This window comes from Corythoichthys intestinalis, chromosome 17, assembly GCF_030265065.1.
Source record: "Corythoichthys intestinalis isolate RoL2023-P3 chromosome 17, ASM3026506v1, whole genome shotgun sequence".
Taxonomy (NCBI): Eukaryota; Metazoa; Chordata; class Actinopteri; order Syngnathiformes; family Syngnathidae; genus Corythoichthys; species Corythoichthys intestinalis.
The window spans coordinates 35,628,385-35,643,762 of NC_080411.1; the positions used below are offsets into that span (position 1 = coordinate 35,628,385).

The following is a 15,378-nucleotide window of genomic DNA, read 5'->3' on the forward strand; positions in this document are numbered from 1 at the left end:
CTTTTTTCAACGATTACATTTTTTTTAGTTTTTGAAGTGATTTTGCTTTTGAAAATATATATTTTTTTGTTTGAAGCAACTTATTTTTTGATTGAATAATAAAGACACAGATGTCCTAGCCAAAATGTGGTCCAAATGCAAAATTACATTACTTCAGTCAAAAAAGTTGTTTCAATTAAAAAAAAAACTTGACTTGATCAAAGAAAAATAATATAAAAAAATATTTAAAAAAATAATAAAGACACAAATCTACCTGCATAGTGAACCCTCTGCCTAAGGAGACTTAAAGAGCAATTGAAATAAATTTTTACCAAACAATTTAAGTCAGGTGTGTACCCAATCAATGATGACTGGTTTAAAGATGCCCTGCCCACTATAGAAAACACACCTGATAAGTATTGTCTTGATGAGAAAGAAGCATTGTCTGATGTGCATCATGGCTCGGTCAAAAGAGCTGTCTGAAGACCTGCGATCAAGGATTGTTGATTTGTGTAAAGCTGGGAAAGGATACAAAACAATCTCTAAAAGTCTGGATGTTCATCAATCGACAGTCAGAGAAGTTGTCTACAAATGGAGAGAGTTTGGCACTGTTGACACTCTCCCAAGGAATGGCTGTCCACCAAAGATGATGCCAAGAGTTCAGCGCAGAACACTCAGAGAGGTAAAAACAACCCTAGAGTGTCTCTGTGCACAGATCAACTATATTTAAAACTATGGCCAAGAATGGTGTTCATGGGAGGACTCCACGGAGGAATCCACTGTTGTCTAAAAAAAACATTGTTGCTCGTTTAATGTTCGCAAAAAGGCACTTGGACACTCCACGAAAGTTTTGGCAAAATATTTTTGGACTGAAGAAAGCAAAGTTAAATAGTTTGGGAGTGAAACACAACGTCATGTGTGGAGGAAAGATGGAACAGCTCACCAACATCATCACCTAATGCCAACTGTGAAGCATGGTGGAGGGAGCATCATAATTTGGGGCTGTTTTACTGTCAGACAGTTGAAGCTAAAAAGAGGATGGATGCTGCAACAAGACAATGATCCAAAACACATAATTTGGGGCTGTTTTACTGTCAGACAGTTGAAGCTAAAAAGAGGATGGATGCTGCAACAAGACAATGATCCAAAACACGGAAATAAATCAACTACAGAATGGTTTCAGAAGAACAAAATACACGTTCTGGAGTGGCCAAGTCAAAGTCCAGACTTGAACTCCATTGAAATGCTGTGGCATGACCTAAAGACTTATACCAGACATCCCTTGAATCTGACTGAACTACAGCAGTTTTGTAGAGCAGAATGGGCCAAGATTAGTCCTGATCAATGTGCCAGACTGATCTGCACCTACAGGAAGCGTCTGGTTGAAGTTATTGCTGCCCAAGGGTGGGCCACAAAATATTAAATGTGATGGTTCACTTACATATTTTTCTCCCCTTCTGTCATTGTTTACGTACTATCATTAAAATATGAAAACCTATAAATGTTTGGGTGGTTTTAATTAAAGCAGGCACTTTTTTCATCTGTGTGATTTTAATGATCAGATCACATTTGATGGTGATTTTATGCAGAAATGTGAACAATTCCAAAAGGTTCAGATACTTTTTCATACCACTGTATAAACTCTAAATCGTTGATCTATCTCTAATTGCTATGCTTATCTGGTATTTCATTATATTATACTGTATGTGCAGTCTGCTTTCCTTTGTTGCACTCGGACTTGTTTGACGTCACACCAGCGCTACTTTCTGTAGTTTCGAGCATTGCTTTCACGTTGGGAAGCGGGGGTGAACGCCAGTTAACATTGCAAGAAGGCAGAGAAAGGGTAAATGGCGCAGGCTTGGCGATGCCCCACCTTTAGCTTGCTATTAGTCCGCTAGCTTATTGAGCAGCGTTCCTTTTCACCGCTGGACCGGTGCCATAGCTACCGTTTTTCTTGTTGAATTGCCCAAGAGTTGGACCTTATTTCCCTCTGTATTATTGTGCAGCCGTTGAAGTATGTTTTTGTAAGCAAATATGTCTCTGTTGATCTACTTTATAGCATCGTAACCCTGTCAGGATTGTATTTTCTAAATGTGTGTTCATAGTTTGATGGTGACAAATAAATAAATGTCAGTTGTAAGAAGAACTATGTGTGATCGATGTTGGGGAGGGAAGAAATATCTAGCTACCTATCTTATTTTTTTATCAATATGATGTATAATACATGTTTTTGGATAGTTATTTTGAGATTAATGGTATTTAAAGGGTTATGTCCGACCTGCACAGAAATTTGGGTTACGTCGCCATTGTAGGAACGGAACTCGTTCGCCAACCTTGGACTATCTATATAATCAGCAGTCGTTTTTCACTGATACACATATTAGTAACGGTACCGATACGACACTAAAATGGGAGCATCGGTATCAAGGAGAAATAGGAAATAACGTTCCGATGCTGTGCAATATGTACTTTTCAAGATCTAGTTTCCAACCGCAGTTCGCCCTACCCAAGATGGTTGCCAGCTATGCATGCCGCCGTAAAAAAGCAGCACTTGTCACACTTCCCAAGTTGATGATAGATGCCCAATGGTGTGATGTCAAATCATCCTTTTGCTGTGAATTTTAATGAGTTTATCAGTAGTCGACGTCAAATCCATTGAAAGAGGAAGGGTGGCTGTGCCAATCCCTCCCACTTCAAACGAAATGGACGTCTAGCAATGTCAATGGCAGTCAATGAGTTCATTTGTAATTTGTAAAAAAAATATATATATATATAACTCTGCCTCCAACCAAGATGCAACCCCTTCCCACCAATTAGTTTATCATTAGTAGACGCTCAATCCATTTTAAGCGGAAGGGTTGCAGCAAATGAACGTTCATCGACTAGTGAAAAACTAATTTAAATTCACAGAAGAAACATAAAAAGAGACATGATTGGACGTTCTGTAATCGTCAATGGCCTAAAAGAGTTAAATATGTAGAGCGGGGGATTGAAAATAAACTGTAAATGAAATTTTGGTGGAAAAAAATCAGATATTTTTATTGTATGGCCAACTAACCTTGATGGCATTGGTGGATATCTGGATTTCATGCAGCTTCCTCATCGTGCCATCGCGGTCAATAAAGTAGGATGAAGCCAGCTGATGTAGGGCTTCCACATTTTGAGTGGCATTGGCGAGCTTCCTGTCCAGCTTGTTTTTAGCCAGGTACATTGTCAATGCCTCCTCCCCTACAACAGAAAATACCAAATTGGTTATTTGTGATCATTTGGTGTGAAAGAAATATCCGTTTGATTCGCTGTGGCGACCCCTAAAGGTAAAAGAAGAAAAATATGTGCCGTTAAAGCTTTGCCCCCCTTCCCAAAAACCCTGAAATTATACATACATAAATCCATGTACTATAGCATAATGAAGCTGGAGCCATTTAAAACTGACAAAACAACAAACAAACAAACAAACAAACAAACAAACATTTAGAGGCAGATTTAACAGACATCAGCATAAGTACCTTCTACTGAGCAAACCAGTTTCAATTCCTCAATGAACATTTGTTCGTTCGCTAACACCCTCCCTGCTAAAATGAATTGGACGTCTACATGTTTTGAATTTATTTAAGTTGTTTATGTTTATTTGCAGCTTTTCACATTTTTATCCCATTTTTTAAAAATGTTTAAGTGCTTTTTTTTAAACATTTTTTTCTTTTATTTTTCCCCCCACTTTTCTACAATTTTTCCATCCTGATTTGCATCTTAAAAACTGCATATAAAAGCAAAAAATGACAACTTGTGTAAAAAAAAATGTGTAAACCATAAAAAAGTTAAAAAAAAAAAAATAATTAAAAAAAAAAAAAAAACATTTTAAAAAAACGCAAAAAAAATGGACAAAATATTCTCGCAATTAATGAAAGTTTTGCAAGTTCTACTTCACAAACAATAAAAAGCCTGTATAATGTGTTAAGTTTTTCAGTGCCTTTGGACGACGACAGGCGTCCAATCACATGGCTACTTTCATCCTTTGACTGTGAATTTGACAGGCATTTTCACAAGTAGACGTCCAATCCATTTTGAACTGGGTGCGCCTTTCCAGGAAATCACAAAAACCTTGCCCCCATACCTTGACCCAGACAAGTGCAAGTAATTTACACCCATCCACTCTTTTTGGCTTATTCCACATAAAAATAACACCTTTAGTGTCTGGACATGATGAATTGTATTTGCCGTGTTTACTGTCCTATGTGCGCTGGGTCAAAGACGGCCCTTGATAAAAATGTTTTGCATTAATTGGTTAGGATTTAAGAAAGACAAAACATAAAAATTATATATTTTTTAGCATTTTATGTAAATCATCAGAATAAAACAATCATATTTCCAGTTAACATAGATTTTGTGCTAACACGGTCTCATTAATTTCTAGGCGTACAGGCAGACATTTTTGGAGACTGAATGATGTAAGATTTCAAGCGAGTCAAAAGAAAACTGCTGCTCTGTGATAGTCTTCCTAGTCACGCTTATCTGCTTTAAAAAAAAAAAAAAAAAAAAAAAAAAAAAAAGACAAGCATCATTTACCCACAGAAACCAGATGCCCCATTTTTCCAGGAACATACTCTGCACGATTGCTGTTTTATCCCCAATTGGCATCAGAACAATTGCCCAGAAAGGGCCCAGCTTTACCCTGTCGGGATGGAATTACTTCTGTGAAAAGAATGGTGTCCATACAGGAAGGCCGTGTATGCATTTGTTTGGACAATGCTATGACAGAAATAGCAAATAAACTGAATGCTTGACTGTTCTTATGATGTTCTAACACATTGGAGAAGAAAAAAACCTGGGGACTATAGGAGCATTTACTGCCTTGCTTGTTAGGCCAATTCTTTGTGTACATCTTACAGAATCTACCCACATTATCGAGCCACAATTTTTTATTTATTATGGCACCACGTGGAGGCGTGAGGGGGTTTAGCACATTATTCTTGCCAAGTTTCTTGTTCGATACTTACAGAATCCAAGGTTAGATGCATCTCGCTGCTGTTATGAAAAAGTGATTTCATCTCACGTAAATGTTACCAATTTGTCACCTCGGAGATAAAGAAAAATAAACTGCACACAATGAAAAGAAGTATGTGTGACCTTGTTCTTTCAGCCTGCTGGTACTTTGCCTGTAATAAAGTGTGTCTTCCAGAATTTTGCCAAACACACCTAATGAGCAGTGTCGTTGTCTTGCTGAAACCCTCATTAATGTTTACCAAGATAGACTACTCACCTCTAATAGGAGGTGAGTTTCAAACAGCTGGAATACGCTAACACCTTGTAACTTGATTACACCCAGAACAAAAGTCCTTGCACCTTTTCGAATCGTCAGAGTGTTAGGATAACTATTGTAATGGAGCAGGTTGATCAATAAGAGCAATTACGAAGTATATTCAGCATATCATTTGAATTAAAATAAGGAATTTAAAATGAACTGCACAGCAACAGAAAAAGTATCTGAACCTTTTGGAATTTCTTACATTTCTGCATAAAACCACCATCAAATGTGATCTGATCTTTGTCAAAATCACACAGGTGAAAATACTGTGTGTTTTAACTAAAACCACCCAATCATTTATACAGTAGGTATTCATATTTCAAGGAGGATAGCATGACAACAACGACAGAAGGGGGAAAAAAATAAGTCAGTGAACCCTCTACCTCAGGAGACTTAAAGAACAATTGAAACCAAATTTTTACCAAACATTTTAAGTCAGGTGTGTGCCCAATCACTGTTGAGTGATTTAAAACTGCCCTACCCACTTTATAACACAAAACGGGTAAGAATTGTCTCAATAAGAAGCATTGTCTGATGTGCATCATGGCTCGGTCAAAAGAGCTATCTGAAGAGCTGTGATCAAGGAAAGAACCAGATCTGTAAGTTTATCTCCTATTGATCTCGATCATGTGTCTTCTTTTGTATTTTGGGTTACATGTGTACACAGAGATAGAGTATATTTTATTAGTCTTGGAGTAATTGTTCTGCGTTCGTGTATTTGGTTGAATAGTAGTATTATATTCTAAGTAGCTGTGTTTCTTATGCTTCAGGGTTCCATCATCTACGTTAATGAAAGGCAGTTCCAAATTGACACGGAGGAGTATTTCTTCACAATTAGCGTATGTTGAAATTGACTGACACTTTGCACAGAATACTAAGATACTGTGCTGCCTGTGACGTGTTCCTCGAGAGCCTGCCCAGTTGTTAAGAGTGTTTTTTACAATCAATACTATATACTGTATAATCCAATGCTCATGTACCCAAAAGAGAATTAAGTTGAAAATACCTTTATTCTACTTTGGATACAAATTTGCGCATGCGTGCGCAGTCACAGACTGTATACATACCGTAAATACATTTCCATGGGTCTGAATTTATATATTATATAAGGGCTGTCAAACGATTAAATTTTTTAATCGAGTTAATTACGGCTTAAAAATTAATTAATCATAATTAATCGCAATTCAAACCATCTATAAAATATGCCATATTTTTCTGTAAATTATATATATATATATATACATATATATATATATATATTCTGTAAAATAAATTGTTGGAATGGAAAGATAAGACACAAGATGGATATATACATTCAACGTACGGTACATAAGGACTGTAGCGGGCATTTCACTCTACTGTCATTTAAATTTGTTTATGCTGTCCTCACTCCGAAGCGTCTACTTTTTCCAAAGCTAGACAGCTAGTGAACGACGCCTTAATAATCAGATTTATTCCTTTTCCCTCTGATTTATTCATAAAATGTCCTCAAACCATTGTCCTCTTTAGACCGTCGTAAAACTACAAAAAAAAGTACACAAACATTGCATTAGCAACAACGTTAGCTTAGCACGCTATACAGGTTCACTAAACAAACAAAAAGTGTCTCATACAAAAAATAGAACATTTCGCTTACTAACATAATATGTACATTCTTTACAACAACGATACTTACGGACAAATCTTGTCCAAGGATCATATAAGCACAACATTACAACGTAGGCGTCAGCCCGAGACGTCGTGCAGCCATATTGAACTAGGAAGAAAACAATAAAACAATGTCGCAAAGCGACCACAAGAGTTCGCTGTTAGACGGTACAAAAAGCCTTGCTGTAAAACTTACCAAAAGGCAGAATACTGTCTGAGCGGGACATGTGCGTTAATTGCGTCAAATATTTTAACGTGATTAATTTTAAAAATTAATTACCGTGCATTAACGCGATAATTTTGGCAGCCCTAAAGCCTGTTGAATAACCTGTAACCTGTTGAGTAAAAACATTTTGCCATTTAATACATGATATATACTACCATATTTTTCGGACTATGAGTCAAACCTGAATATAAATGGCACCAGCCCAAAAATGTGCAATGAAGAGAAAAAAAAAAAAAAAAAAAAAACATAAGTCGCACTGCAGTATTTTAATTTGCATTTTTGGGGGTAATTTACTTGATGAAATCCAACACATAGAACAGATGTCATCTTGAAAGGCAATTTAAAATAAAAATACAATAGAGAACAACATGCTGAATAAGTGTACAGTATGATAATGTTACATAATGCATGAACAACGAAATACGAACGTGGCCGGTATGTTAGCGTAACATAGCTACTAAGAGTTATCCAGATAACTATAGCATAAATAACATGCTAACAAGTTTACCAAACCATCAATGTCACTCCAAAACACCAAAATAACATGTAAAATGATATAATGATGTGTTAATAATTTCACACATAAGTCGCTCCAGAGTATAAGTCGCACCCCCGGCCAAACTATGAAAACAACTGTGACTTGTAGTCCGAAAAATACGGTATATGGCAATATATATATTTTTTTATAATACTGATTTTTTTTCATCCAGACGAAGGAGGCACACTTTAAATATATTAAAGTGATATAGGCACCTTTGAGTGAACTTTGAGTGAAATTCGAGTATCTGAAGGCCGGCCCGTGTCGTCTTTTTTAGAAATCATAATATGGTCACCCTACAATATATAGAAAAGGTCATATGATGCTATACTTTCTAGACCAAAAGGTTATAGATATGCTCCCACCAAGAATCGATATATCATTTTAAAAAGGTGTGACTGTTTGGGAAAAAAAAAAAAAAAAAAAAAAGGAACCAACAGGTAGCTACCAAAATCTACCATTACAAAAATGTCTACGTTAGCTCACTGGCTGATTTGACAGCGCTAGACATCCAGTTCATTTTGACTGGATTGGACGTCTAGTACAGTCAATGGCACTGAAACTAGAGCGTTCACAGCCTTTTTTGGACATTTACAAATTATTTCGTGTTGATTTTGAGTCACTTCCTAATCATTTGGGGACATTTTTGAGTCACTTCCTTTTCCGTTACCCAAAATCAACAGAAAGTGATCTGCAATTGTAACCAAATAAACAGGATGTGACCCGTAAAGGCCCCTAAAGGAAAAGGAATAGATTAAAAGTCAACAGTTAATGACGTGAAATGCCACAACATTAACTCATTGCCTCACTCATTTGAAGTGGGAGGGATGGCAGCCTCCCACTTCAAACAGATTGGACATGTACTAGTGATAAACTCATTCCAATACACAGCAAAAGAATGAAAATAGCTTGTTTTTCCATTTATTAGTTGTTTTATGTAGAATATCCTAGCATGATTTCCTGACCCATGAATCACTAATTGTTGTAACGCCATATTGTGAGACCATCGGAATCGTGAGCCTTGTATTTCCACCCATATTTAAAGCCTTCCAAAAAGCTCTGCAATAATTGTTATGAAAAAGACATGGAAAAATTCACTGAACCCACACATTCCCATTTTATACAGAAATAAAAATCCATTCCATCCTAGTGTTCTGTCAATTTAGTATGGCCATAGGACTAAATTTTAAATTGAATGTGAAAAAGGCAGTAAGCCATAGACATCTCCTCACACGGTGGGTGAAATGTGAATTCAGTGAGCCGGAACGGGTCCAAATATTTACCCGTTGTGTGGCAGTTGCTTGTGATTTGCATGTCATACATTTGTTTGTTGACACATTCTCAAAAGGTTTGCACTACGCTCATTGTATAAAACATCATGTTTATCCACATCTCATTTCGACGAGCACGATGAGCAAACAAGCAAACAGCCCCGATTCAATCCCACGGGCTCACGTGACCTCGTCTTTCCAAGATTACGGTTCAACAAAAAGGCAAAAGCGTATGCCTGAAGCCGGGTTAGAGAGCGTGTCACACATGCTCACATCCATGGCGGCCTGGAATGCTTTATTCCTCCTCGAGCGATGCATGTGAATTGGTCACTTAACTTGTGGTGACCAGACTAGCGGTCTTATGTCTGGTTAGAGTACAAAACTCTTTGTCTGCCTCAAGGCCCGGGCAAATTACTAAAGCAGGGTAAACAGACTGGAAACTAGGAGTGGGAACCTCTAGGTGACTCACGATATGATTTTCGATACAAGGCTCACGATGACGATTATATGGTACATAGATCAGGAAATCATTTTTAATTGAGTTTATCACTAGTAGACGTCCAATTCGTTTAAACTCCCACTTCAAACTGATTGGACATCAATGGCAACCAATGACTTTAATTTGGAGTTATTTCAGTTCATTTGCTGTTGATTTCCAGTCACTTTCTGTTTATTTCTGGGTCACATCCTGTTGATTTTGGGTTACAGAACAGGAAGTGACTTGGGAATGGACCTATCGCAAAACCACGGCCCAAATGACAATAGCCTGACACCTAGCCGTAGATATTCATAGAAATAATGTGTGGTTGTGACTTTTTTTTTTTCAAATTTTAAAATAGCAAAAATCCGATGATTAATGCTGTGCCATTGACTTCATAATGATATTGATTGGACACATTCCCAAGACTCTGCGCCATGCTTTCAAGTAGGGGGCCGTCCCACACTCCGCTTCAGTCGGTCGAAGTCGGTCGCAGTTATTCTCAAACACATGCAGCGATCCAACGCTGGATTTAGGTTGAAAAAGTACGAAAGCTGTACCTCATACAAACAGGAAGGATTAAAAAAAACAGGAAGGATTGTTTCAGGAGTAATTTGTTCAAGGATTAAAGGTACTTATTATATGTTTCATACCACGCATGCATTTTGAAACATGACAAAAATCAATGGGAGATATTAACCGCAATGGCATTGGCGTCATAATTCGCAATATTTACGGAAAACAAATGCTAACTGTCCGGTTTCCGTTTTTTTGCTTTTATACATTCATATTAGGGCTGTCAAAATTCATGTTAATTTTTTTAATTAATCACGTTAAAATATTTGACGCAATTAACGCACATGCCCCGCTCAAACAGATTAAAATGACAGCAGTGTCATGTCCACTTGTTACTTGCGTTTTTTGTCTCCCTCTGCTGGCACTTTGGTGCGACTGATTTTATGGGTTGACAACAATGGCGAGCTACTAGTTTATTTTTTGATTGAAAATTTTACAAAATGTATTAAAACGAAAACAGTAAGAGGTGTTTTAATATAACATTTCTATAACTTGTACTAACATTTATCTTTTAAGAACTACCACTCTTTCTATCCATGGATCGCTTTAACAGAATGTTAATGAATGTACAGTATGTTGAATGTATATATCTGTCTTGTCTTATCTTTCCATTCCAACAATAACTTAAAGAAAAAAATGGCTTATTTTATAGATGGTTTGAATTGCGATTAATTGCAATTAATTAATTTTTAAGCTGTGATTAACTCGATTACAGATTTTCATCGTTTAACAGCCCTAATTCATAAACATTACATTCTTATCTTAAAGAATTCAAGGATATCAGCATTTATTCACAAGAATTTTCAACGCATAAAGCTCTTTGTGGTGATAAGGCCGCCACAGTGGCTTAAAGACTAGCATTATACTTCGACATATTTACGTAAAATAAATGCTAACTGCATGTTTTTTTTTCTTCCTTTTAACCAAGAATCGAGACTGTTTTACGTCAATATCAATAAAGAATTCAGGGATTTACTCATTTATTCACAAGAATTTTCAATGTAGACGCTCTTTGGGGTGATAAGGCGGCGCCACAGAGGCTTAAGCAGCACATTCGACATATTTACGTAAAATAAATGGTAACTGCACGTTTTTTTTTTTTTTTTTTTGCTTTTAACTGAGAATCGATACTATTTTACGTCCATATCTATAGAGATTTCAGGGATTTAAGCATTAATTTACAAGAATTTTCAACGTAAAAATCACTGTCTGTGTTTCCACTCGGTCAGCTTTGACGGAGATAGGCCCCCTATTAATCGGCCCAGCGCCCCATCAATATATTATGAAGTCTATGGCTGTGCGTGGGGTACCTGTAATTCCGACACAGGTTACCCTGAAAGATTGAGGGGATGAATTTTTTTTTGTTCCTTTTCAAAGCTTAAAAGAAGGCTCGCCAAATGCACACTATGAATAAGGCTACCACATAAACGACTGAATGTCAAGACTGTGACACTGATCCTAGGACATAATGCTTGCTTTAAGTAGGTGATCGATTTGTAAAAATAAATAAATGAATGAATAATTATAATATTTGATAGCATGTAGTAAAAATGTCGTCTTGACTGTTAACCTTAGTTTGCTAACATTTGACTGCCTGCTGTTTTACTATCCTGTCTCTGCACAAATAGAATAAAATATAACTAATCTGAGCTTTTAAGACCCCAGCACTAATATTCCAAAGTAAACACCACAGACTTTCTATGAAGAAAGGAATACTGTATGTACATACGTTTGGTCACGGACGCACATAAAGGAAAGTTCTCCTCATGCACACACCTAGCATTTGGCTGCGGTCAACTCGAATGCATGCTCTTTCAACGTTGAGCATTTATTTACGTCGTATTGATGTTGCACATAAAGGTTTATGATGTAAATAGTTTATTTAGCATCTCTGGATTATAATGAGAATCCAACTGATTGTAAAAGACTGCTTATTCATCGCCACAAAAGCTTCGGGAGAATAATCTGACAGAACACATGACATAATGTTACTAAGTAGTTAACGTTATATCTAGATAGATATTCGGCCTGTGGGGTTTCTCGTTTTTAAGTTGCGAGTAGTAGCATTACGCTCCGATTACAATAATAGTCTACTTTCTGTAAATTTCAATACCATGATATACCGCTCCACTGCATATTGCAGCTGAAGCTGTCTGCTTCTTGACGAAATTCATTAAAGCAAACAAACAAAAAACATGTCTACGGCCAGCTGTGGTTGTGCAAATTCAGAAGTTTAAACTCCCACCATCAACCATAAATCGTTCATTCACTCAATACTGTCACTGAAAAAATTGGACAGAGTCTTGGGTTGAGTTTTTCAAGGGGTCATGGCTTTGCGATAGATCCATTGTCCCAAATGAATAGACTAAAACCCAACAGGAATGCCCTAATTTGAACAGAAAGTGACTTGTAAATGCCTCAAAAATCGGAAAGACTGGCTGCGAATGCTCTGGTTTTGAATAAACGAAGGTTCATTCGTCCCTCCCAGTCTAAATGGATTGGGTGTCTAGTGCAGTCAATGGCAGCCATTGAGTTAACAGAGACAATATTTTGGTGGAAGATTTTTTTTAAACAGTGACACCTTTTCAAAACGATTATCGATTCTTGGCAGGAGCATATTGATAACCTTTTGGGATACAAAGTATCATGGTGTATCACCATTTCAATATCTTATCACACCCCTACTGGCAACTGGATCAAATTGGAGCATTTTCCCCATTTGGATCAAATTCAGATTTCTCCAAAAGGGATTACGTCATATGGTGGGGGAATGTGGAGAGCAAAGAGGAAACTAAGTACTGCAGGACTTTTTTTTAGTGTCTTAACTTGATATTTTTCTAATAACTTTCCGGTTTTACTCTTTACACTACATTTGAACTCAGAATCTATCGGTAATTTATTCTCCTTACTTTGTCAAAATACATTCGTAACCTCTTTCAACGCCCACGGATAAGTACACACCATAAAACAGAGAAGTCAACAAAGAGGAAAAATCAAACATGTTTGAGATTTGATGGATTGCGAACTTATGGTGGAGGGAAAAATCAGCACAATAACATGGAGAAACATGGGCAGGGGAGAATGAACTTTGAGGACACAACAGGTCTGAAGACGCAAGTGTGAGGCGCCATTGCTACCCAGTAAACCAGTGTGTCATTAATGTTTTTTAATACATTTTTTCAAATTAAAATCACATTTTCAGTGATTTTGCTGGGGTTTTAAGGAAGGCACTGTTCAGATGTTTGAGGTGATGCGAAGGCAAAAAGTTAAGTGTAAAGGCACACTAACTTTCACACCAGCGTCAGCCAAGTGGGAAGAGTCGTCCACGGCAAGTGAAAAATGGGAGGAGCCACGTAGCCTGACATAGACGCTGTCAGGAAGTGAAAAGCGGCAAACATATTTACGATAGACCCAATGCACCAATGCATTTATTTTTCATTGTTGCACAAGAAAACAGCGACTCATCTTATTTCAAGGAGGAGGGGGCATTATAATAGCCTTGTAAAGGGTTTTACTACTATTACATTATCACATAATCTCACATCGAGGTACCATTTAGCTTAGCAAGGAGAAGTGTGAGTAATTTTTCGACTGTCCCAGAGCTCACGAAACAAAAAAAACAAACAAAAAAAAACAAAAAACAAACAAAAAAAAAGGGTTTATAAAGGTTTCGTCAGCCGTGGTTTGCATATATCTGTCTGCCGAAACAGCCTGATTGCACATATATAAGCATGCCCGCCCCTCAGCTATTGGTTGCGTTGTTTACGTCAGCACGGCGGCGCTCTAAAAATAGAGCTATGCTCTATTTTGGGCCCCGCGTCTCGGCACAAATTAATTGAAACTTGCCGATCAACTCAAAACGGCCACTTTCGCAGAGAATTTCCTGCCCTCATACACAATAAATGGGTTGCTGCTGAATCCTTCACAATAGGCTGCTGCTAGTTTGAAACAGCTTTTAAAAAATCATCATTGTGCTAAAAATGTATATCAAGAACGGTACTTTAACTCATTCACTCCAAGCCATTTTCCCTGGAGCAAGGCTCTTAGCTCCCGGCCGTTTTACTGGGTTTTGACAGATTTTGAAGGCCCACAGAAAATTCTGTTCTACTGCTATATACAATGGGGAGAACAAGTATTTGATGCACTGCCGATTTTGCTGGTTTTCCCACTTGCAAAGCATGTAGAGGTCTGTAATTTGTATCATAAGTTCTCTTCAACTGTGAGGGACGGAATGTAATACCAAAAAACAGAAAATCACGTATGATTTTTGTATAATACATTTAATTTAATTTATTATTTTTTTTTTAAATGCCCTCCTGTTCAAATTGTTTCCCCCAGAAAATTGAGATTTTAAGCTTTCCAATGATGTATCCCACATGCATATAGGACAATTTTGAAATTTTCCCAAATTGGGGGTCTCAGAGCGGAACTTCAAGTACTCTGAGTGTTTACCGCCATTTACATTTTTGAGACAAATAATACTGTGCTGAAAATTTCTAAAAAAACGAAATAAAACACTGGTCTTAGACTTTTTTTTGTTGTAATCTTTCATTTGGTAGTGTCCAAATTTACTGCCATGAAACAATATTTTGTGGACCTTAAAAAGGATCACCAAGGAACACTTTTCTTTCTGTTTCTTGTTATTTGAAGTGTGGATATGTCCATCAGTAGCAACATGCCATTTCTCCAAGATCATTGTTGGCACAAGTTGGGAGAAGAGACTGCTGATCGTTGATTTATACAGTATATTCTCTGGGTTGTTCATCCTGATTATGCAACACAATATAACCACGAACACACATGCACGGCCATGTTCTCATCATAATTCATGGGGTCTCTTCTATAAAAGAAAATTTGTGAAGATGTTAAAAATCCGTGTGTGTTCAGTTGCACTGCTGCGCGCTAATACTACTCCCATATTAAGTTCTTTATAGGAAGCTACTGTTGCGTGAAGCTTCATAAATATTTGTGGTTATTGCCTCTAGTCTAGCAATAAATTACTATTACAGACCACCCTGCTTGCCTGTAATCACAATTAATGCGCTCGGGCAAACCTTTTTTTTAAACCGTTTAAAAACAATGTAGTGTATCACTTTGAAAGCCCCCCATTAAGCAAGTACTTGTAGTTTTTAAATGTATGTATGCACGTATGTATGGCAATGTCAATGGTGTAGAGTGCAAATAGTTTGAAAGTAATGGAAAGGCTGTAGAGTGCTCCATTCTTTATTAATACTACATGTGTGGGTCTCTTTATGGAGAACCATTAAAGTATATAGTGACGCCAATGTTTGGCATGGTTCCAGAGGAAAGTGGCTAATGAAAGCCCCCCCCAGTTTCCACTCAGACTAAAAATTCTGCTTT

The 15,378-nt window shown here is 37.2% G+C and overlaps 1 protein-coding gene across 3 annotated transcripts in view; it reads right to left on the reverse strand.

The window, feature by feature from the left end:
- brinp1 (bone morphogenetic protein/retinoic acid inducible neural-specific 1) overlaps nt 1-15,378 on the reverse strand; it is a 333,495-nt gene that overhangs the window by 130,531 nt on the left and 187,586 nt on the right. For all 3 annotated transcript variants that reach the window (XM_057818881.1, XM_057818882.1, XM_057818883.1), the window contains exon 4: nt 3,038-3,207. In XM_057818881.1, the coding sequence (XP_057674864.1) occupies nt 3,038-3,207 (170 nt within the window). The remainder of the gene's footprint in view (nt 1-3,037; nt 3,208-15,378) is intronic.